Raw genomic sequence first — 26,187 nt, forward strand, 5'->3', positions numbered from 1 at the left:
TATTATATTTAAATACTTTTGCATCTGTGATATGCATGGCTTCATATTGATTATTTTGTATATGTAATATTCTATCGAATTGTAAAATTTAGAGGTTCCACTACTGTTGGAATTTAGTTGTTTCATCTTAGCTTTTGTGAACTTGTTTTCCACCCAAGTCAAAAAAAAAAAAAAGTCACCAATAAACAACATTAAGTCCATTTTACTTTGTTGCTTTAGGTTTATCACCTAAATACCTAAACTTATTGATGGCAATGTGCCTGGAGAGAGATACAAATGCCACTTCCCTTCTTTGTCAGTAATTAAAAGTAATCTACTATATTTGTTTCCTTTCTTAATCCTCTTTAAAAAAGATCTTTTCAACTAAAGCTATTTAGAAATAATGTTTATAAAAATTATTTTTGTAGGTACTTTATTGCCTGTAAATTTAGGAGTTTAATAAGAGTTGGATGAAAGAAAACACACAAAAATACAATAGTATTATGATTTAATAACCATACCTTTTGTGTCTTTCTGCATGAGACAAAAAGTTTTTTTTTATTTAACTATTTTTAGTTGTCTTATCACTATTAATGATAGCAGGATTATTTTGGCAGCATTTTTATGCCATTTGGAAAGGTTTGGTATTCTTCAGAGAGGTACTGTTACACTGGAACAATTAATTTTTAGTCCAATATTAGGTATCACAGCAGCCATACAATCTCATTTGAGCTATTTTTAAATGTATTTCATAAGCAGTGTCTGTAGTTCCCTGTCCAATTTTTTAAAAAAATTATTTGATATGTCAGTCATTAGCTTAGAAACTTTTTTAGAAAGTGTATTACAAAATGATAGGCAAAAACATTAATTGGTGATGGTCTAATAAATAAGAGCATGCAATTACTGAATCTTGAAAAGGCTGTTCTTGCATGGATGATTATTTTTGCAGAATTGAATATTTAAGGCTTTAATTTTATACTTATTGCTAGATCATTATATCTAATTATTTTGACCATTTATTCAAATAATAAACCTCCAGTCTGAATATTTATAGTGAAAAATGAGTTTGAAGAAAGGAAAATAATTATATGTCTCTCTCTCTCTGCTATTTTATTCTGCCTGCCATCAGAGTATAAAAATATACATCCACATCGTCTGTTGAATCATATTCTTGGATCATACAGATTTAGTTACAATACGCTTATAGGTCAACCACTGCTAAAAGACTGAAAAGAATGAAAACTACAAATGAGGACAGATGAGCTCTGCGTTTATGTAATGATAGAACAGGTGTTTGGAAGATAAACAATGTTCAGAAGCAAAGAAGATTTAAATACTTTTGCATCTCTAATTACTTTATTCTGATTATTAGACAAAAAGCAAAAAGCTTTCAAATGAAATCTAAACTTTCTGTAGTGTAATTGAAATACAGAATGTTGATTAGCTCTAACTTTGTTTCTTTTCTTTTTTCTTTCATTTTTTTTAGAAAAGTAAACTTTATGGAAAAATAAGAAAACAAGTTTTTAATGAAATGTGTTCTTAGCATCATTTTTGAAAAGCTAGTGTCAAGGATAGCATGATACATTTGATAGCACTATAAGATTATTTAGTGTTAGGTGTGAATTATTTTGCATGTGCTTCCCAGAATCATGCAAAGCTGAGCAATCCAGAGATAAGAATGCTGACATGTTATCTGTTTTTGTTTATAGGACGGTGAACTTTGACATAATAAAATACTTGTATGATTTCTTGTGAAAACAAGCTTCAAAGCCATATGGACACTGTGACAATGACTAAGCCAAGCTGTGTTCATCCAACTACTTAGCTGGCCAGGGAAAGGAGTTCTTTGGCTCTATTGGATTTGTCCAAACAGGTGCTGGCCCAGCATGGAATCTGATGAAAATATTCTGATTGGTCTGGGTGAATATGAGCAGAAGACTATTTACCAGGGACCCTGGAGTATTTGGAAGCAACGTGTTAATTATAAACAGCAGGGTTTGAGCACAATCTGTTCTACTCTTAATGATGTTATCTTAACACTGAAATTGCCTGAAACCCATTTACTTAGGACTACGTTTTGCTCTGTGAACTATCCCCTGCGTTTTGAATGTGCCAGCAGCCCTTGTTTATATGCCCAGTCTTTTCACTTCCTCTCCACAGGAGCCTCTGCAGTTGCTTGCCAAAGCAGATTTCCTAAGGCCACTGTTTTAAAAGATCATAGTTGCAAAATAAAATAAATACAAGTTCTTTTTAAAAATCCATGCTTGTATTCTCTTTTCACAATGATACTCTCAACGTCAAGGTAGTGTGATCAGATGTAGACCAGTTTTCCATCCTCAAGCCTACTAAGTATCTTCACTCTACTTGTATACTGTTTATCTGGTCACTCTTTTTAATTAACCACCCAACCTAGCTTTTTATCAGCATATGGTTTTCTTCTTTTTTCTTCTTCCTTTTTAATCATTGGTTTTTAAGAGTTCCACAGTATTTTTTTTTTTCACGTTTTATCAGTTGTGAACCTTGGTTCTGATTTTCTTATCTGTTCATGTTTTTGAAGAAGTTTTCTCTTAGCATTTGAATGCTTGAAAATTGTTTTAAGCTGATTTAAACTGCTCAATTATAGAGTCTAGTTTAAATTTCAGTGGTATTTTATTCCTTTGTTTCTTTTTGGAAGAAAAATTCTCGTAGTGGGTGTTCCTTGATAGAAGCCTTTTTATGTAGTGCTTATCTGACAGACTCTGGTTAAAAGAAAGAAGCAGTTTTGTATCCACTTAGAGGTAATGAATAGCGAGAAAAGGAATGGAATTCCTTTTTGCCTCCCTATGTAATGTAGCAAGGGAATACTTTTCAGCCGAAGAGTGGCATCCACAACTAGTGGATAAGAGCATCCTCACTCAGAGTCTTTCTTCCACAGAAAATGGTAATGTTAGGAACCAGAACCATATGTAGTGGGGCTTCAGGTTTAGGTTTCCCCCATGTTGACACTTGTATCTCATGCTACTTTGCAGTGATGTTTATAGCCGACTCAAGGAAGAACAGTGCCACTGGGACAGTTCTTGTCCCTCATATTTTGCTATGCAGACACATGTTTGCTGTGAAGCCTGTCATGGGCTTATCTGAATTTTGAGAAAAAACTCTGAGTGGGGGAGAGTATCAATAGAAAACTGGGGATATGGACAGAAAGGAGGCAAAATTTCCCCAAAGTGACTGTCATTTTACGGTTTCATTACTGATTGCCTGTTTCCTGCCCAAAGTATTTTCTTTCCTATACCACCCCTCCCACGATGCCAGCCCCAGGTGTGGCTTCCCTTCACAATACCCTGTAACTACATTTTCCTTGCTCTGATTAGACCATCAGAACTTTGCTGTTTGGCTTAATTTACTTTCTGATGACTTACTAGGTGACTCGCTAATTCAGTTAATTTATTTAAATTATGACTAATAGAGCTTAAAATGGATATCAGCATTTTAACAAGGGTCATCTGCAAATGGAAATCTTTAATTGGAAGATGTGAATCTCCAATTACAGGGAGAAATCTAATGATGAGAATTATGTTGACTGGTGGGTCAGATGTTTCTGTTAAGGCAGATATTTTTGTTAAGGCACATAAATTCTCAGTATCTACTCTGCCTAGGTCTAAAAGTGATTTAGGCATTAGAAAATAGATGTTTTCTTACTTCAAATCATTTTCAAACCCTGGAGCAGTCCTCACAGATGAGCAATCTTTTTCAAGTTCTAGAAAGGATTCTGATCCATCAAGCCTCATCTCATTAAACCTTAAATGACAAAGGAATCAAGTCAGGACAGAAGTTAGCTCTGGAGTCAGACTATCTTGGATCAAATACAGCTATATCACTACTGCCTATGTGGCCTTAGACAAGTTATTTACCTTGTCTGTGCCTCAGTATTCTCACCTGTTTTGATTTGGATAAGTATTCCCCCAAGGCTCATGTGTTTAAGACTTGGTCACAGCCTGTGACACTATTGGGGGGTTGGCTTTAAAGGGTAGAGTACAAAATATATAGATTCAATGCAATTCCCATCAAAATACCAATGACATTCTTTACAATGTTAAGAAAACACAGCCTTAAAATTTATTTAGAAGAATAAAAGATCCCCCTCCTACCCCTTGCCCCCCAAAAGGCATAAAATACCCAGAATAGCCAAAGCAATTTTAAGCCAAAATAACGTTAGAAGCATCATTATGCTATAATATCATCATAGTTCAAATTATAGTATACAACTATGATAACAAAAACTACATTCTACTGGCATGAAAACAGAGACCAATGGGACAGAATAGAAGACTCAGAGATTTAACAGTCATCTGATCTTTAGCAAAGGTGCCAAAAACACTTTGGGATAAAAGACAATTCTCAAATGCAAATGGCCAAAAAACACATGAAAAAATGTTCAACCTCTTTGGAAGTTAGTGAAATTCAAATCAAAATTACTCAAACTTTTATATCGGGGCATACGCCTGTAATCCCAGTAGCTTGGGAGGCTGAGGCAGGAGAAATGCAAGTTCAAAGTCAGCCTCACAAAATTGAGGTGCCAAGCAACTCAGAGAAACACTGTCTCTAAGTAAAATACAAAGTAGGGCTGGGGATATAGCTCAGTGGTCAAGTGCCCCTGAATTCAATCGCTGGTACCGGTTCCTGCCAAAAAAATTTCGTATCACTCCAGTTAGAATGGCTGCCATCAAGAATACAAACAAAGGTTGGGCTTATAGCTCAGTGGCAGAACGCTTGCCTAGCACAGGTGAGGCATTGGGTTCGATCTTTAGCACCACATAAAAATAAACAAAGGCATTCTGTCTATCTACAGCTACAAAATAAGAATTTAAACAATAAGAAATGCTGGTGAGAATATGGAGAAAAATGAACACCTTTACACCCTTGGTGGGATTGTAAATTAGTAAAACCACTATGGAAATCAATATGGAGTTTCCTCAAAAGACTAGGAATTGAACCACCTTATAACCCCCAACCCCCCCATACCACTCCTCGGTATTTATCCTAAAAGAGTGAAAGTCATAACTGGGGATGTAGCTCAGTAGTAAAGCACTTTGCCTAGCATGTGCTAGACCTTGGGTTCAACCCTTAGCTCCACAAAACATCAAAAAAGAAAGCATACTATAGTGATACATACATATCCATGTTTATAGCAGCACAATTCACAATAGCCAATCCCTGGAAACAGCCAACAGTCTGTCAGTGGATGAATGGATCAAGAAAAAAATGGTATATGTAAACAATGGAATTTTATTCATCCATAAAGAAGAATGAAATGTAATGTAATTTTCAAGAAAATGGATGGCACTTGAGAACATTATGTTAGATGAAGTAAGCCAAACTTATTAGTCATGGGTTGTGCTGCGTGCAGTGGCCCACACCTGTAATCCCAGTTACTTGGGAGCCTTTGGCAAGAGGATTGCAAGTTCGAGGTCTTCCTCAGCACCTTAGCAAGGTCCTAAGCAACTTAGCAAAACCTTGTCTCACAAAAAAAGGACTGGAGATGTCAGTGGTAAAGCACCCCTGGGTTCAGTCCCCAGAACCAAGAAAAAGTCAAGAGTCATGTGTTTTCTCTTATGTGAATGAGGAAAAAGGAAAAGAAAGGGGCGGGGGTCTCATGAAAATTGAAGTGAGACAAGTAGAATAGGGGTGGGAGAATACTGGAAATGCCATTGGCTAAATTATAGTTATATTGTGTGTACATATGAATATGTAACAACACTATGTATAATTAGGAGCAATAAAAAATATGGGGAGAAAAAGGAGGGGCATTATGGGAGAAACTTAGATCACTAAGGATGTGCCCTTGAATGAAATAGAAGGACTCTAACCTCTGACTTCCTGGCTGCTATGACATAAGCAGCTCAGTTCTGTGGCCCCATGCTCGAATGATGTACTGTCTGGCCACAGTCCCAAAATTAAGGGTCAATTGCCAATGGAATGAAAAATCCAAAATTGTAAGCCCAAATAAACCTTTCCTTTTTTAAAAAATTGATTATTTTGGGTATTTTGTTATAGTGATGCAAAGCTTATATACCTGTACATTGAAGAATAGGATTTACCTCATAGTTGTTCTCAAAATGAAATAAATTGATAAATCTAAGGCAGTAGTTCTCAAGTGGGTACGGTTTTGCCTTCCAGGGAACATTTAGCAATTTCTGGAAACATTTTTGATTGTCCCTTCTGAGTGTGGGGTGAGGGAGGATAGAGGCCAAGAATGCTACTAAATATACTAAAACATACAATCCATAACAGAGTTATTTGGTCTAAAATGTTAATTGTACCAAGGTTGAAATCTAAGTCAGATACCTGGTACACAGTAAAGATCAATAAATGTTAGCTATTATCATGATATATATACTTGTCACCTAGAAATGAATGCTATGCCTAGAGAAATTATTTCTTGCTTAAAACCTTGGAGTTACTCAGTTGGTCATAATATATTTTATTTATTTTTTTTTAGAATTGAGGGGCTATCCACTGGACTTTAATCTGCATGCAGATTTTATTATTTATTATTTATTTTTCAGGGTCCTATGGGATAGGCAGAAGTATAGCTGAGAATGATCAGATCAGAGAGCAGGTGACTGAGGACTCACATTGTTTGCCCTTAAGGTTGCTGAACAATTAGTATACCTCCAACAGATTCTGTTAACCAACAACTAATTAATGTAATTAATATTTTCTGGAGCATGGAAAACTCAGTAAGAAACCTACTTCATCTCTACAAAGTAATCACCATTCTACTTGTGCTATGCAAAGAAAACTAAAGTTATGGACTAAACCCGGTAATAATACATTCCTTATCACATTAAGTACTCAGCCTCAAATAGAGTAGATAAAGTACTGCCCCGTGTGTGTACTCAAATCTCTAAGAGGATCCTCCATTGCTACCTGAAGTCTCACATTGTTATATACCATAATTGTTTGCACTGTATGTCTTTAGCCATGGACAGAGATGGATTGGAAGTAGTTAGAACAAAAGTTGATATTATTCAGCTTCATCTCCTACATTTTTAAAGTCTCTACTACAAAATGTGACTGCCTATCATATATGAATACTTTAGATAATTTTGCATGTAATTTCAGTCTGCTGACACAATTTGCTTTCAAAAATGCTTAGTAGAACTCAAAAGAAATCTTTCCTATCAAGATAGCAACATTTCACTCAAATTTGCTGTTAAATGCCCTGAATACACAGTGAGTGCTCATTTTCCAGCAGTGACACACATTCATGAGACGCAGTATGAGAAGTAGAAATTTGGTAGAGCAGAGAAAATTATAATCAATTCATTCATTTAACTACATGTTGATGCACAGTAATGATGAGAATTTTAGAAGGCATTCCAACTGTTTGAGTAAATAGTGGTAGCTTTGGCATGGTGGAAAAAGCCTGAGTTTTTGATGTATTAAAGATTTGCCTGTGTTTCAGATAAACCATAATCCATTTCACTGATGTTTGAAGAAGACAAAGTTCTGATTTAATGGCTTTTTCCATTAAAGTATTCAATATTCAATCCACAAATACTAATTACCTGCTATGTTAGACATAAGGGTTATAGCAGTGAACAAAAGAGACAGGTTTCTGACCTAAACAACACGTGCTTGTGTAGGTATTGCCATTCTCTGAAATTGGCAGACCTGGTGGACAACTAGGTCTGGAGTTGAGCAGATCTTGAGTTCAATCTGGGAAATGGCCATTGAACTGATTGTGGAATCCAAGTGGTAATGTGAAGTAGATAGTTGGATGTTGGTTGTAGATCAGAGTTACTACATACATAAATATATACATCATCAGGATAGAGGAAGTTATTTTGAGATTTAGATATAATTGTCCTTAAAGTAGTGTCCGTGACACAGTGAGCGAGAAATGATTTTGAAGTGAGTTACAGATAATAAATTAGGAGGTTGTCATCACCATGCTCTTCAGGATCTGCAAGTTAATTATATTTTTTCAAATAACACACTTCCACTGTTTATACAACCCTCTTCCCTTCAGCACTTGGAGTGGCAATAAAAACATAGCTAATTCCTATTTAGTATATGATCCAAAAGGAAAAACCCAAGCCCAGAGCCTAAGTTCTATGGAGAATATTTGGTCACATGTTCTCTCCATATGTTCTAATCCATTTTCTTCTGACTTGGTGTGTAGTCCTAGAGAGCCAGCATGCACAGGAAATAGCACATGCTGAATGTCCTTTCTAATGTAGTCTCCGAAGTCATGTAGCATCACTTCTGCAGCATTTCATTTGTCAAGGCAGTGATAAAGGCCTACCTACATTTAAAATAAAAGAACTAGACTCTCGATGAAAAGAATCTAAAAGAATTTAGACATGCTTTAAATCATCATAAGAATATAATACACTGAAAATGTTACTATGAAATGCATAAAATATGTCAACTCAAAATTTGAATTTGTATGGCAGAGGCTTCAGGTACACCAAGCACCTATCCTTTTTGCTTCCAAAACACAGGATCCGTGGCTTCAAGAAGGCCAGTATAGTTAGAACACAGAAAGCAAGGCAATTGACATAAGAGAAAGAGTTAGAGAGGTGGTGGGGCCTAGGTCATGTGTGGCCTTGCAGGGTACCTTGAGGTACACTGGTTCTTATTCTGTGTGTGTTGAGGACCACTGGAGATTGTGGAGCAGAGGAGTCATATGATCTTGCATAGGTTTTGAAAAGGTTCTCTGTGGGCTATATTGAGAATAGGCTGTAGGCAGCTGAAGGGGCCAGGCAGGAAGATAAGTTAGAAGGCTATTAAAATAATGCTGGTGAGAAATAATGGTGGCTCAGATAAAAGTGTTAGCAGTGGAAGTGGTGAGAAGTTGTCAGATTCAGGATATAATTTGAAAGAAACTTCTATAGCACTTGCTAAGTAATTGGATGTCAGTTGTGAAAGAGTAAGAATGACTCCAAAGTTTTTTTTTAATATTTTTTTAGTTATACATGGACACAATATCTTTATTTTGTTTATTTATTTTTATGTGATGCTGAGGATCGAACCCAGGGTCTCTCACGTGCGAAGCAAGTGCTCTGTGACTCCAAAGTTTTTGACCTGGTCATCTAAGCTCACCCTACCTGAGGTGAGGAAGACTGGAGGAGCAATTTGGTGGCAGGTAGTTTAGGACTAGGTGAACAGGGATGGGCATGGTAGGTTGGAAATTTCTATTAGATATCTACAATGGTTTAAATGTATGGGTCCCTCCAAAATTCATATGTTGAAACTTAACCACCAATGTGATGGTATTAAGAGGTAGAGCATTTAGAAACTGATTAGGTCATCAGAGTTCTGTTCTCATAAATGGATTAGTGATGTTACAGAAAAGGAATAATGGAGCTCTTCACCCCGTTTTGCCCTTCTATCTCATGTGCCACATGGGGACATAACATTGTGTCATTTCTACCATGTGGGAATATAAAATTCCTTTCCTCCAGAGGATGCAGCAGTAAGGCACCATCCTGGAAGCAGAGACATCCCTCCAGAGACCAAATCTGTTGGTACCTTTGTCTTGGATTTCCCAGTCTCCAGAACTATGAGAAAGTAATATTTTAAATTTATAATTGCCCAGTCACTAATTTATTTTTTTGTAGCAGCACAAATGAGTGAAGGCAGCTAAGTGGAACTGTCAAGGAGGCAGTTAGATAAGTCTGAGTCTGGGGGAAAATCCTGGCTGGAGATATAAACGTGGGGGTTTTTGGTATAAAATAGAAATATCTGAGAGAAATGTATATATAAATGTCCAATACAGCTGGGTTAGAAAACTTCACGTATTCACTGGCAAGGGCTGCACTCTTGCACAAGAGTACCTAGAGCCACTTTAAGAGCCCCTCCAAAACTGCTCCTAGTCTATAAGAACCTTTTGGTCATTCTTTTCCATGGAAAGGTGAGGCTCATGATACAGTTGAAATTTTACGTACTAAAATTTCAAGTACAAAATTATTTAATTTTAATAATTATAAAATTTCAAATGGCCCTTGCAGGATTGAGAAAAAGGAAAATGGCAGGAGACAAGTGAATGGCTCACAGATTTAGATATGTCAGTGCATACCATGCCCCGCCTAGGCAAAATGCCTCCGAATACTGAGTTCACAGATTAAATATGCTAATTAATCCCAAACCTATTGTTTGAAAGCTATTCTTATTACTAAGCATCTACTTTTCTCCCCATTCCTGAAGTATATAAAAATATATGCTAAATTTCTTTATGAAATATAAAATTTCCCTGTAAGTAAATTTCAGTATGTAATATTTGGTTATTAGCACTGAATTTCATTACCCCCCACACCATAAATAGCCATCTTTTGTTGGTGGTGGTTTGGTTTTGTTTGTTTTGGGGTTTTGTGTTCTGACCCTATTCATGATAAATTCACCATTGAATCACATTCAGTAGAGTACTTGCTTCAAGTTATGGCTCTAGGTGTTGGATTGATTCACACGGATTTTTTTTTTCCTCTCTCTCTCTTTCTCTTTTTGTACCCAGAACCTAGGGGTACTTAACCACTGAGCTAGTCCTTTTTTATATTTTATTTAGAGACAGTGTCTTGCTGAGCTGCTTAGGGCCTCGCTAAGTTTCTGAGGCAGGCTTTGAACTACAATCCTTCTGTCTCAGCCTCCTGAGCCGCCAACGTGCCCAACCCGATTCTTTCCTAATACCAATTGTAACCAGTGACACTCACGAAGCAGAAAAGAGTGAAACTGAGAGGCCTATGTAATATTAATACAATAAAAAATGACGTAGCTGGAAACCCAAGGAAAGATAGATATCTTAAAATCAAAGAAAGACAGGACGTAATAAGCATTTGTTTACCTGGGGCAGATGTTAGATGTCTCACAAACTGGTAAGAAGGATTTAACTAAAAAGTATTTGGTAGATCTGAATAATTATTGAATATGTAAATATTGGACAATATACTTCTAATAACTCATTGATCAAAGAGGTTTCCTCAATGGAAAATTAAAAATACTTTAAACTAAATGAAAATGAAAATTCAACATACTGAAATTTGTGAACAGTTGCTAAAGCAACACTCAGGTGAGAAATTTGTAAATTATATATATAAGAAAAGTCAGTAATTTAAGTTTCTACCTTAAAGATACAGAGAAGGAAGGGCAAAATTTTTTTAAAAAATTTTATTTAGACATTGATAGACCTTTATTTTATTCATTTATTTATATGTGGTGCTGAGAATTGAACCCAGTGCCTCACACATGCTAAGTTAGTGCTTTACCACTGAGCCACAACCCCAGCTCAGGAAGGGCAAATTTTATCCAAAACAAGTAGAAGGAAGAAATAACTATTTGAGTAGATATTAATTAAATTAAAACAAAAACAGGAAGGAAATTCAATGAAATTAAAAGCTGATTCTTTAAAATTAACAATACAATTGATAATTCTGATCAGACTAACCAAGGAAGACAAAGAGAAGACAAATTACCAGTATCAGGAATATCCATTCTGGATATAGACCGACCTTACACATTGAGGGCGTAAAAGGGAGTATTAAAAACAGTCCCTCTTCTCAGCCTATACCCAAAGGACTTAAAATCAGCATACTATAGTAACACAGCCATATCAATGTTTACAGCAGCTCAATTCATAATAGCTATACTGTGGAGGCAACCTAGATGCCCTTCAATAGATGAATGGATAAAGAAAATGTGGTATACGTACACAATGGAATATTACTCAGCATTAAAAGAGAATAAAATCATGGCATTTGCAAGTAAGTGGATGGAGTTGGAGAATATCATGCTAAGTGAAGTTAGCCAATCCCAAAAAGCCAAAAGCTGAATGTTCTCTCTGATAAGTGGATGCTGATTCATAATGGGGGCAGGGCAGGGGGGATATGGGAAAAATGGAGGAACTTTGATGAGGCAAAGGGGAAGGAAGGGTGGGGAGGAGGCATGCGGGTAGGAAAGATGGTGGAATGAGATGGACATCATTACTCTAGGTACATGTCTGACCACATATAGTGTGATGCTACATCATGTACAACCATAGAAATGTAGAGTTGTGCTACAGTTGTGTACAATGAATCAAAATGCATTCTGCTATCATGTATACCTAATTAAAATAAATAAATTTTAAAAAGAAAAAAACCTACCGAATGAGTCTTCATGTATTAGTTATAATAAAATCTATCCAAAGATTGGCAAAAAAATAATAATTTAAGTGAAAATAACTAAATTTTTATAAGATACAAAAAGCACAAAATCATATTCTAAAAAAATAAATTCATCAAAATTAAGTTTTTCTTCTTCAAATGACACTGTTAAAAAAAATGAAAAGCCAGCTGAGTTTTGGACTGGGTTGGTAGAATGCTTGCCTCACATGAACATAAGCCCTTGGTTCAATCCCCAGCACCACACAAAGAAAGAAAAGAAAAAAAAGAAGCCACAGACTGGGAGAGAACATAGTAGCAAATTTTTTTAGGTTAAAATCTAGGGGAAAGAGCTGGGGTTGTGGCTCAGTGGTAGAGTGCTCACCTAGCACGTGCGGGGTGCTGGGTTCAATCCTCAGCAACACATAAAAATAAAATAAAGGTACTGAGTCCAACTACAACTAAAAATATTTTTTTAAAAATCTGGGGAGGAAAAAGATTTAACAGACACTTTATCAAGGAAGATATAAAGTTGGAAGATAAATACAAGAAAGGTAATGAGCATTGATGATATCATGTGCTGGCAAAGAGAAGGAATATTTTTTGTGAGGATTGAATGTTTTGTTTGTGGTGAAAATTAAAGGACTCTTAACAACAACCAGAACTCTTAATGTTGTTGATGTTGGTGGGGATGCCAAATGGTACAGTGCTTTGGAAAACAGTTTGCCAGTGTCTTAAAAAGTTAAACATATATGGCTCAGAAAATTTACTCTCATGTTTTTTTATCCAAGAAAAATGTGTGTCCACAAAAACAAAACAAAGAAAACTGCACTTGAATGTTTTTAGTATTTTTAATCATGATAGCAAAAATCTGGAAACAACTCATTAACGGGTAAGTAGATAAACTGGGGTGCCGCAGTCTGGCTGGGCACAATTCAGGAGCCACTTGTCAAAAGAAACTAACTTTATTTTTAGAACCACGCACCAAAAAAACAGCTCCTCAGGAAAAACCCTCAGAGCCCAACTGCCACTACCGGCTTCCCACAAGCCTCTCCACCTACCCCACTCCTCCTGCTCTTGAGGCCGATTGGCTGGGTCACATGGGCGGAGCCAAAAAAGTCCCCCAATGAGCAGCTCCGTAGTCTGAAAGGGCGGGGAAACAGCCCAATGAGCATCACCGCAGAGGAGCCAATCAGCTAGATGTTGCTGGGGCCGCTGTGAGCCAATCATCAGCTGGCAGTCTGAAAGTTTGCTGGGGCCCCTTGGCTGTGGCTCTCAACACTGGGGGACATTCACATGAAGGAATATTACTAAGCAATAAAAAGAAACAAACTCTCCATACATGTAACAACATAGATGAACTCAAATACCTTTTGCTATGTGGAAGCAAAACACATTCATGCTGTGTAATTCCATTTATGTAACATTTTGAAAAAGGAAAAGTCATAGGGACAGGAAACAGGTCAGTTGTTGCCAAGTCCTGGGGATGGAGCAAATGACTACAAGGATCAAGAAGGAACATTTTTGTGAGGATTAAATGTTTTATTTGTGGTGAAAATTAAAGGACTCTGTATCTATTAAATTCCAAAGAATTATACACCTAAAATGATGACCTTTATTGTATATAAATTATATCTCATTATAAGTAGACTTTTTGAGACTAGATCTCATTAAGTTGCTTAGGGCCTAGCTAAGTTGTTGAGGCTGGCTTTGAACTTGCAATCATACTGTTTAAGCCTCCCAAATTGCTGAGATTACAGGCATGCGCTGCAGTGTAGAGTTTAAGACTAGATTTTTAAAGGAATACTCAACTATATGCTGTATAAACATAACATTTAAATATAAAAGCACAGGTAGATAGAAAGTGAGGTGTTGGCAAAAGATGAATCATGAAAACAGTAACCAAAAAAGAGAAGAAAAAAAAATTGACTATAGTAACATCAAGGTAGACTTTCTTTAAGCTGAGAGTTTAAAAGGGAACCTTTCAAAATGAGTAAAGGAGAATGATACAATAGATATACAATAATGGTCAACAAGCATGCACACATGTGTACACACAAATCAGTAAATTTATGGATGATTTGAACACAATATGATCTAATAGAAATGTATATGACATTGTGTTCAACAGCTGCAGACTGCAAAGAGGAAATATTCACCCCCAAAATACAAGAGTACTGCAGTCAGTGTATTTTCTGCAGGCTGAAGGATTAAACTAAGAAGCACTAATAGAAAGGAAACCAGAAAACCCCAAGTGGTTGGATATTAATCAAAACTTTTTTTTAAGGTACTGGAGTTTGAACCCATGGGCACTCTACCACTGAACTACATCCCCAGCCTTTTTTGTTATTTATTTTGAGACTAGGTCTCAGTACGTTCCCCAGACTGGCTTCGAATCTGCAATCTTTCTGCCTCAGCCTCCTGAGCTGCTGGGTTTATAGCCATGTAAATACAAACATTTTAAATAATCTGTAAATCAAAAATGATATCATGGTAGAAATCAGAAAATACTTTAACCTAACTACAATTAAAATATGGCATAAAGAGAGCCTGGTGTGGTGGCACATACCTGTAATCCCAGCTATTAAGGAGGCTGAAGCAGGAGGATTTCAAGTTCCCCAGCAGCCTGTGTGATCTAGAGAGACCCTGTCTCAAAATAAAAAGGGCTGGGAATATAGCCCAGTGGTAAAGCACTCCTGGTGTCAATACCCAGTAGAAAAAAAAAAACTGTGTGTGTGTGTGTGTGTGTGTGAATTCTATGCCAGACACAGTGCACGCCTGTAATCCCAGCAGTTTAGGAGACTGAGGCAGGAGGATCACAAGTTCAAAGCCAGCCTCAGCAACCTAGCAAGGTTCTAAGCAACTTGATAAGATGCTGTCTCTAAATAAAATATGAAAAGAGCTCAGGCCTGGGATTGTAGCTCATCGGTAGAGCACTTGCCTAGCATGCGTAAGGCACTGCATTGGATCCTCAGCACTTCCTAAAAATAAATAAAATAAAGGTCTAAAAAAGTGGGGAGCTGGGGATATGGCTCAGTGGTTAAGTGCCCCTGGGTTCAATCCCTGATACCAAAAAATTAAAATAAAATTCAAAGGGTCTGACTAAAGTAGTACTTAGAGAAAGATTAATATCTAAATGCATTCAGTTAAATTTTTTTTTAAATTGATGATATAAACTTTCATCTCATAAAGATAGAATGGTAATTGAAACCAAGTAAGTAGAAAAACATGATAAAGAGTAGAGATAAATAGAGAACAAATGAGAAATAGAGAAAAATCAGCAGAAGCCAAATATGATCTTTGAAGAGATTAAGAAAATTGATAATCCCTTAGCAAAACTCATGAAGGAAAAAAGACGAATCACAAATACTAATATCAGAAATGAAAACAGGGACAGCACTACAGACAGTGTGCATTAAAAAGATAACAGTAGCATATCGTGAACAAAACTTACTGCAAATAAATTTGACAATTTAGATAACTATACACTTTTAAAAAATCATTGAAACTGAAAAATAATAATAATACAATTACTCCAATGTTTGTTGAACAAAGCAATTGCATAAATATCCTCCCTACCAAGTACATTCCAAGATCAAATGACTTAACTAGCATATTCTGTAAACACTTAGGGAAGAAATAATACCCATTTCACATAGTAAAACAGGGAGAAGAGATGAAAGATATAAAGATTCAAAATGAAGAGTAAAGTCTTTTTTGTTTCTGTGTGTATCCAGAAAACCCCAAAGACTATACAAACAAAATGTTAGAACAAATATTGCATTTTCATATGGTAGTAATAATTAGAAAATGAAATAACACCATTTTACACAGGCATAAAAATGAACATAGGTATCAAAGGATGTGCAATACATCATACTTTTAAAAATTACAAAACATTCCTGAAAGATATTTTAGTAGACCTAAATAAATATTTGCAAATTTGAAGATTCAATATTGTTGAGATCAGTTATTCTCTAACTAGTTTGTATAGTCAATACCATCCCATTCAAAAATCCCAATTTTTGCATTTGGCAAATTGATTCAGAAATTTATTTGTAAAGCAAAGGATCATCAGGGAGCAAAATGATTGTGAAATAGGAGAACAATTGTGGAAGACTCACACTGCCTAATTCCAAAGCTTACTGTAAAGCCACAGTACTCAAGGTAGTGTGACTGATGTAAGGATAAATAGAGATTAAGAGAATGAAAGAGTCCTGTAATAAATATGAATATTCACAGCCACTGGATTGGTGACAGAGACACTAATGCAATTCCATGGGGAAAGAATGACCTTTCAATGAAGAACTTGAGTGCCTCTCAGTTAGGACCAATAAAAAAATTAGTTCTAGGACTGGGAACGTAGCTTAATAGTAGAGCTACATGTGTGAAGCCCTATGTGATCCCCAGCTGCATAAAATATATAAAAAAAATATTCTAGATGTATCATAGGTCTCAATGAGAAAGGTAAAATAATAAAGATTCTAAGGAGAAGGGAGGGAAAATATCTTTCTGGCTCAAGTAGGCAAAATTTTCTTTCTACAATCAATAACCACAAAGGAAAAGGCTTATAAATTGGACAAAATTCAATTTAGTAACTCCTATTTAGCAAAGAGATAGCATTAAGAGAGTGAAGTAGTGAACCATAGACTGGGAGAAGACTTTCACATTTCGTATATCTGACAATGAACTAGTATCCACAATATACACTGCCTAGAATTGATAATAAAAAAAAATCAACCCAATTTGTAAAATGGCCAAGAACGTTGAGACACTTCATACAAAAGAATTTCTAAATGGACAATTACCATATGAAAAGATGCCCAACATTATTATTCATCAAGGAAGGCAAATCAAAACCACAATGAGACGATGATATACTTTCTCCAGAATATCAACAATTAAAATGCCAAGTAGGGATATGAAGCAACTGCAACTCCCATACATGGTTGATGAGAATGTGGTAAAACTATTTCAGGAAACTGGAATTTTCCTGTGAAGATAAATATATACCTGTTTTCTGACCAAGCAGTTCCACTCCTAGCTTTTGTTTAAGAGTTAAGAGTGTATTTGCCCACTGAAAGATGTGTATATAAGAATATTCACAGCAAATTTATTTATATAGTCAAACCTGAAAACAACCAAATATTAACAATAGAAAGGATTTGTGTGTTCTTACAATGAAAGGCTATATGAAAATGTGGATAAGCCTCAGAGACAATATGTTGAGTCAAATAAGCCAGAAATAAGAATCCATGCAGGATCATTCCAATAGTGGTTACCTTGAAGTGTAGTTGTGATGGTGATATTATTGACTAGAATGGGATGTAATAGAACTTTCTGGAATGAAAAAAAAAATATCCTGTATCTTGATGGTGATAATACTGTGTATATGAAAATTTCAGAGTTTTCAATTTATGCTTTACTACATTTGGTTTTTATACCTCAGAAAACCAACAAAGAAACAAACCCCTTAAATATAGCAATGATTCTGAGTTCTAGACCCCATATAACATCCCCCATGAGTCTGTATCACTGGTCAGCGATTTACAAAAAATCTTTTAAATTGTTTTTTAATGTAAAACAAAGAAAAGACAGAGGGGAAAGGAAATCTATTGATTTAAATTTTAATAATCCTGCTACATTTTTAACAGCCCTGAAGGGAGACTACTATTCCTATTTATGAATGAGAAAATAAACTTGTTGGGGTTAGAGGTATTTCCAGGGCCAGCCAAGCAATAGGCTGAGTCAATATTAAAGCCCAAGCTATACCTTACTGCATTTTATCAAACCTGTAATTTTGGTAGTCAATCAGTTTATTTTCAAAAGTTTTCTTTAGCAACAGCATATATCTTAGATCAATACCTTGAGAAAAACTTTGGAATCCTGTTGTAGAAATGTGTACACCACAAACACAAGAGTTCTTGAACTCAAGATCTCTTAGTTCACTTTTGCCAAATGGGCAGTCAGCAGATTTGCATGATGCAGTATTCCAAGAGGCCTCAAAGTATTTGTGATGAGGAGTGGCCTGTTCCTCATGTGAAGCTTTGCCTTGATTTGCCTGGAGGGAGAGTCCCATCAAGTAAGTTCACATGTACTGGTAGGTGTAAGCAAGGCCTATGTCTTTCCCTACTGGAAATATTCTTGTGTTGTGGTGAGGGGCTATAGCTGAAGCTTGTAACCCCAGGATCAATCTCAGCTGAGCTTTTAGTCTTTCAGTAAGTCATGAGCAGCCCAGTGGGGACCCCATAGATTCCCAGTTGTCCTGGGAATCTGACTGTTTTAAATGCCAACAGAGGAAGAAAGTATATTGAGCATAACTATTACTTTAAAAATCTATAATTTGTAATGCTGACACAGTGTAATGGACTTATTAAGAACACAGCAAGAGTTTGAAAATTTTTTCTAGAATATCATAGCCTAATGTATGGAGATTCACAAATTTCAAAAGCAAGAAGAATTGTTAGATGTGTGTGTGTGTGTGTGTGTGTGTGTGTGTGTATATATATATGACCATCTGAAAAAAAGACTACCTTAAACTAATTCTTCTAAATTAATACATCTGAAAGTATATTGGTTAAAATGTTAAGCCATAAAAGGGCAATTCAACAGCATCATACTGAATGGTAAGGGAGGACTCAGAGGAAACTGAGATTTAGATTAGTACTCATATGTGAAGTAGGTTTATTAATATCTTCCATTGGATAAATAGTGCATTAATGACTTCTTTGAATATTTCTTTAGTTGTAAGTGGGTACAATATTTTATTTGTTTATTTTTATGTGGTGCTGAGGATTGAACCCCAGTGCCTCATAAGTGCAAGGCAAGAGCTTTACCACTGAGCTACAGCCCCAGCCTGCATCAATGATTTTTGATTATTATTCTGATTGCCAATGAGTATTAGCAGTAGTAAAAATAAGTTATAAATGAACAGGAGAGAAGAGTATCTATAGAGGTAGAAAATAGCTAATACAAACAAATAACAACCAACATGATAATTAAAAACAAAAACAATAAACAATAAACAAAAAAAGGATGGCACTCATCAGAGGGTGTTTTTGCATTTGAAGGTCACTTCCTTAAGGATCATACAGCCATATCCTTGATGAATTCAGGGATGTCACTTACAGATAGTGTCTCTGTACCCAAGTTCTACTGAATATCTGTTTGTGAATAAAAGATTCCCCAGAATGAAAGAACTGTAATGCCAAAATATGTGCTGGGTGATGGAGAACAGGCAATTGGCCTTACCAACATCCAGTGGAGCACTAGCTATCTAAGGTTACAGTGCGGGTAAGGGGCTTGGAATTTTGTGTGGAGGGCAGGTCATCATTCCAGTTGATTCTATTCCTTCAGGATTTTCCACACCCCTTCTCATATCAGGTGAAGAGGTTACTATATTTCTAGCTCATTGTTTGATGAAGGATTTTTGAAATTAGCATGCTTACTTATAGTTTTGGGTTATACCAACAGAAGCCTAAACAAGATATAGAATTAGAACAAGCAATTTCAGTGAAAAGTAAAGGATCATTTTGAAAAAACTGGTGATATTTTGTTAAGTAACAAGGCCAGAAAACCATCTGACTTCATCAAATAATTTAGGGATCTCATGATTTATTTTTTTGTATTGTTCAAGATTGTTCTACCTAGCTGGGCACAGTGACACATGCCTATAATCTGAACTGCTCAGGAGGCTGAGGCAGAAGGATTGCAAGTTCAAGGCCATTCTGAGCAATTTAGGGAGATCCTGTCTCAAAATAAAAATTAAGAAATTCAAAAAGACGTCTGGGGATATAACTGGGTGTGGTGTTGGAGCACCCCTTGGTTAAAATAAATAAATAACTAGTTTTATCTATGGTAGGCTTGTCTCTAAGAGTCAGTTATCTTATAAGATGGTGAGTATCTCTGGAGAAATTCTGTGCTAGAGGTAGGTAGGGGAGTCATCAAATTATCAGTAGTAATCAAGCACTGGCCATGGATGAGATACTGTACAAAGGAAAGTGAAAAGGCAGCCAAGGTACACATGAAAGAAGTTTGAGTCATGGATGCCATGACTGGAAAGAGTATGAATTTTTGTCAAATTACAAAGATTAATCAAGTAGATAAGGACAAAAATGTATCTATCAAAATTGAAAATTAGTAAACTTTATTAAGAGTCAATCTATTGGGATTTCAGTTGGATAAAAAGCAGATAAAAGTGACATGAAGGGTGAATCCCAGACAAAGGAATTGATAATACAGGTTGGTTTCATATTCTAGAATCTTAACTCTAATACAAAGTAATTAATATGGGCTAAAATGTGTCCCCCCTCTCAAAAAATACTCATACATTGAAATCTAAGCCTGGTGCATCAGAATGTGACATTGTCTGCAAATAGTTATTGCAGAAATAATTAGTTAAGATGAGGTCATTAAGATGGGTCTTAATCCAATATGACTAGCATCTCTATAAAAGGGGAAATTTGGACATACACGCATTCAGGGTGACTATCTTGTGAGCATGAAGATGACTGTGTACAAGCCATGTGGAGAAGCCTGGAATACATTCTTCCTCAGAGCCTTCAGAAGGGAACCAACCTTGTTGACACCTCAATTTCAGACTTTGGCCTTCCACAACTGCAGGACAATAAATTTCTGTTTTCTAAACCTGCAATTTGTAGTACTTTGTTATAGCAGCCCTAGGAAATAAATACAGTACTGTAGAAGCTATATAGAAAAAATACAAGGTTGAGGTAAGCTAATTAATCTCTTCAAAGGTGGGAAAAATTGTATTTTCATGCTTAGAAGAAGTTAGAGAAAGATAAACAGGGCAAGATACTGAAGGAGGTGGGCTTTAGCCAAGTGTTTTCAAACTTGTAGGCAGCAACCTGCAGTAAAGAAATGCATTTGATAGCATAACTCAGTACACACATGTACACATAATTTGAACAAAGTTTCATTTACTACTTTTGACAAAAATAAAAACCCAAAGTTAGTGACAATATTACTATTTAACATGATATGGAACATACAAAATCAAAACGTGAAAATGCTGGCTATAACCAACTATATTTGTTAACTATATTTGTAACACTATATTTGTTAACAACTATATTTGTTAATGTATAAAAACATTGCTAGGCTTATCAATATATGAAATAAAAACTATTCATTCTCAAGTATTGGGTTTCCTGAAATGGTGCCTTTCTCCATGAGCAAAGCCCTGATGCCTTTGCTGGTAGGTGACAGGTAGCCTCTGCCTCTGTGGAAACATTTTTAAAAGGACTAAGAACATCCTTTGTTGCTCAGAGAACAATGCAGATGTTCTAGATAGTGTTCCTAGAGGCTGTCCTAGCCCATGGGGCTCAGAATAGAGAATCCTATAGCTGAAGAGCAGATAGAGTACGTTAGTTTTCTATTGCTTCTGTAACAAATTACCACAAAGTTAGTGGCTTAAAATGACAAATATCTGTTTCATTTTGTTTTTTGCTGTTCTGTTTTGTTTTGGGTATTGAGGATTGAACTCAGAGGCACTCTACCACTAAACTGTATTCCCAGTTCTTTTTTAATTTTCATTTGAGACAGGTTCTCACCACATTGCTTGAGCATCTTGCTAAATTGCCATGGCTGACTTTAAACTTGGAATCCTCCTGCCTCAGCCTCCCAAATTGCTGGGATTACAAGTGTGCACCACTGTGCTCTACTGATATCTGTTACTTTGTAATTCTGGAAGTCAGGAATTCAAAAATGAGTTTCACAAGGCTAAAATCAACATGTCCTTAATCCAAATCCTTGCTGGAGGCTCTAAGAGAGAATCCATTCCTTTGCCTTTTCCTGCTTCAGAAGGCACCTGCGTTTATTGCTTGGGCACTCTTGTTTTGTCTTCAAAAACAGCAGCACAGCATCTCCAAATCTCTTGATTGTTAACTCTTTTGTCATCACATCTTCTCTGCCTCTTCTGGCTCTCCCTTTCCCTTATAAGAACCCTTGGGATTACCTCAAGCCCATCTGGGTAATCCAGGATAATCTCCCTAACTCATGATCCTTAATTTAGTTATATGTGTACAGTCCCTTCTGCAAGGTAAGGCAACATGCACAGGTATCGGGGAATAGGGTGTGGATGTCTTTGGGGGTCTGCTATTATGCTACCACTTGAGGAGTCTTTTCTTGTAAAAGAGAAAAATAACTAGATTACAGTACACTGATGTTCATCAAAGACCCCCCGCCCGCCCGGTCAGGCACCATACAGAGGATACACAGATGGGTAAGACCCTGTCCTTGCCTGCACAAGCTTCATCTAGTGAAGGAGATAGGACCAGGAAGCAGATACCCATGCTGTATCATTACCAAGGAAAGTGCTGAGGGGATTAAGAGGGGAAAGTCACATCACTAGAGGATCAAGGAAGGCTTCCTTATACTTGGTTGGGATAAATGCTGACAGAGGCATATGGTAAATAAATGGGAAGGTCTGGGAGGATATGGTGACCTGTGGTCTGGGGAAATTGTGAGCAAGACTGGGAAAGGCAAGGAATATTTTCTTTCTTCAAGAAGAGTAAGTGAGGGGGTCTGGTTGGCAGGAGAGCCTCACTTAACAGGGATTCCACCACTTGGTTCACATCTCCTTTGGCAGATAACTTTGTCCTCCGGTTATACTCCTATTCTACTGGATCCTGAAAGCTTCTCTTAATCTGCAACAGGTTAAGATATTCTCTTGTATCATTCCTGCTTTCTTTCTTGACATAATCCTCTCTTAACTGTCCCTAATATTTCTTCTCCCATTCTCAGTCCTACATACAGGCAAGAGGTGCTTCTGCCTCCAGACATTCTGTTTGCTGGGTGACTGCACCACCTCACTGCTAACGGAGTATTTGTAAGAGGCACTGAGTATTAGCAAGTTAAAGGTTCATTTATAGGTATAAGCCAAGCATAGGGAATCCAGGGATATCTCCATTATTTATTGTTTAGCCCTCAAGTGTTGGTATAGTGCTCCAAGTCCAACTTTTCCAAGGAGTTAGTTCTTCAAATGTGGCTAAATCACCAGGATCAAAAAGAAATGATCATGAAAGTAAAATAGACGGGGAAGCAACTGCAAAAGAAGAAAAGGGCATAGGAGTCTATGTTTATAGACTACATATTTATAGCTGTACTGTTCCACAGCCATTAGCTAATTGTGGCTGCCTAAAACGTAAGTAAGTTGAAATTAAATTAAAATTCATTTCCTCAGTTTCAATAGGCACATTTAAAGTGCTTAATAGAAACCCGTTTCTAGTGCTGACTTTATTGAACAGGGTTGATGTAAAACATCTTCATTATCACATTATGTTCTATAGGACAGGACTGATCGATAGTGATGCTCAAAGCTTCCAAACACCCCATAAAACCTCATAAAAGCCTCTGTCATGATCATGTCCAAACACCAGGGTTGTACACAAAGATAAAACTGTCTGCTAGGAGCCTGTGGGAAATTTTGGAGGTGCTATGGTCATTTAGTGACCCACCCGAATGCCAACTGTGGCACTGTGTTCAGAACAGTATCACACATTGCACAATTGTCCTGTGTCTGACAAAACCTTTGAAGGCCCTCCTGAAATCTATTAATCATGACTTGAGCCTGAATTCTAATTCCATTTCACACATAAACCTAAACTAATTTTTACAGGGTTTTACTGTACACCATCTAAGAATCTACTGTGTGCCTAAAGGGATTTTTATTCTAAACTCTTCAAGTGCTAGTCACAATTTCAGAACACTTGAACACAGACAGCAGTGTTACACTGATTTAATTGCCAATACAACTGTATCAGTTCACTATCACTATCACGGTGATTTTATTTTGAGAGGCAAGCATCCTACTAGTTCATTGTATTTTTGGGTATGGCTGAGAAATATTTATTTTATTGTAGGCCTTCTATTTCTTCTGGAGTGACAATATTATATTAATATTTCTAAACTGTCTGTGAAGGTTATATTATCAACAGATTTTATTGCAAGACAATAAAAGGGCCATTAGAAAATATTTGTGATAGAACAGGAGCTTGTTTCATAGAATTGAGAGCCCCTCCGAGGCCCTCCTTCACTCCCCTCCTGCTACCATTCACCTGTTCCCTCTGGCCCACCACATTGGCCTTTTGCTCTTTCTCAAGCTCAGCAAATAGGCTTCCACTTCAGCCCTTTGTACTCATTTTCCCCTGGCTTGGAACACTTTCTTCCTGGAAGGCTTATTCCCTTCCTTCACTTGAGTCCCAGCTTGAACACCAGGGAGGGCTTCCCCAATCCCATTCTGCAATGGCACCCCCATTTCATTCTCTAGCCTGCAGTGCTTAATTACCAACCCCCAGTCTTTCTCATCACCCACCTATTTTGTATCTGACGATTTGCTTATTGTCTGTCCCTTGGCTCACCCCACGGCAGCAGGGAGTTTGTCTTATTTACCATTGTACTCAGCCAGCACAGATTTGGGCTCAGTAAATCGCCCTCAAAGAAAGGAAAGAATCTTTAATTCTTCAAGCGAAGTGTGCAGGGCATTGAGAACACTTATTACTTAGGTATGACTAAGATTTAATTTTTTTCTAAGAAACCATTTTTCTAGAAATTTGAAATGCATTAAATATTACAACTTCTGCCATTATCAACTTTCTTTTTGTTAGACTAAACAACCCAATTTTTAGTTGCTTTTTCTCCTTGGAATTTATCTCCAGTGATGCTACAAAGAAAGATTTGGGTTTGATATGTTGGATCCCAGTAACAATTTGACAGTTTCCTTACTGCTTATAACCTGCAGTTCCCTACAGAGGCCTCCCCTCCACTGTAGTCTCTGCCAAGCGGTTGTCACAGCATTAATTAAACTGGAAGAATAAAGGCATTGCATGTCATTTTCTATATTGGATGCCTTCATGTTATGGACGGATCTCCATGGAGAATCCCGTACATAAACCGAAAACAAATGCCTAGTAACATTACAAAAGCTCAATTGGGATATTGTTGAAGAGAAATTGTAGCACACTGAAATGTGAATCTGTTGTTTGTATCATATTTTTTAAACATCTACAGAAATATATGAGTTTACCACTTTTTATTTTCCAAATTATATTTCAGCTCCCTCCTCCAAAATATTAAATGGCCACATTTTTTTTTTTGCGTTTGTGGGTACAATCCTTACAGTTACTCTATCCAGGCAATACATTCAACTGTGATATAAGAGATATATTTTCTACTATATTCATACATATTAATGAAATTTTAGATTTAGTCTTGTATATTCCCAGGTATCATACATACAAACTCCACTAGGTATGTGGCATTTTAAGAAATATATTTTTAATAACGGTGAGAGCATATTAAAATATAAAATAAGCTAAAAACAGTGACCTTGCTTTTCCCCCCACACAGAAGACTCTAGAAAAATAAGGCTTTATTCCTACATTCCAAAGGTCAACTCACTGGGCTTCTGTACAACTGGAATTTGCAGATTCCACAAGTAGCCTCTGGAGGCCTTCTTCAGAAAGATATTATGGTCAGCACAATTTGTAAAGCCATAGGCCAACCTGGCTAAGTGAAGGCATGACTGAGAAGGAACTGTGAGAGTCATTAAGAGCCAAAAAGGAGAGAGAACTCCAAAGCCAGGTGCAGACTGGTACTCCTCTCAGTGTGTTTTGACCATAGAAATGGAAATTTAAAGTAAATGTTCCAAATTTTTATAGCAAGTTGACAGAATAGTTATATTCCTATTGAACCTAATCATTATGTTATTCATTTAATTATTATTTTTGTGTATGTACTTTTAAATTTATTTTCGTAATGAATCACTTTGGAATATATAAGAGTTTTGGTTCACTGCAGATTGCAGGTTGGAATTTTTTTTTTTTGAGTCTTTCACCACAAATAATTTTAGAAACATTGTTTGAAACTATGTAAATAAACTGACTTCCAAAGAATGCACTCTTAGCACACTTGAATTTAGAGAATAGAAGTGAAGATTGTCCTCAGTTCGTATGTTAAAAACATCCCTCCTGGGGCTGGAGATGTGGCTCAAGCGGTAGTGTGCTCGCCTGGCGTGCATGCGGCCTGGGTTCGATCCTCAGCACCACATACAAATAAAGATGTTGTGTCC

The 26,187-nt window shown here is 36.6% G+C and overlaps 1 protein-coding gene across 2 annotated transcripts in view; it reads left to right on the forward strand.

Moving 5' to 3' along the window:
- Window positions 1–26,187, forward strand: part of Orc5 (origin recognition complex subunit 5) — a 103,634-nt gene that overhangs the window by 63,133 nt on the left and 14,314 nt on the right. The window contains exon 14 of one of the 2 annotated variants that reach the window (XM_015488374.2): window positions 1,689–2,238. The exons of the other annotated variant lie outside the window; for it this stretch is intronic. Within the exon in view, the coding sequence (XP_015343860.1) occupies window positions 1,689–1,734 (46 nt within the window). The 3' untranslated portion in view covers window positions 1,735–2,238. Of the gene's footprint in view, window positions 1–1,688; window positions 2,239–26,187 lie in introns of those variants that run through there. 2 annotated transcript variants of the gene reach the window in all.

This window comes from Marmota marmota, unplaced genomic scaffold (assembly GCF_001458135.2).
Source record: "Marmota marmota marmota unplaced genomic scaffold, marMar, whole genome shotgun sequence".
In the NCBI taxonomy this organism is placed as follows: Eukaryota; Metazoa; Chordata; class Mammalia; order Rodentia; family Sciuridae; genus Marmota; species Marmota marmota.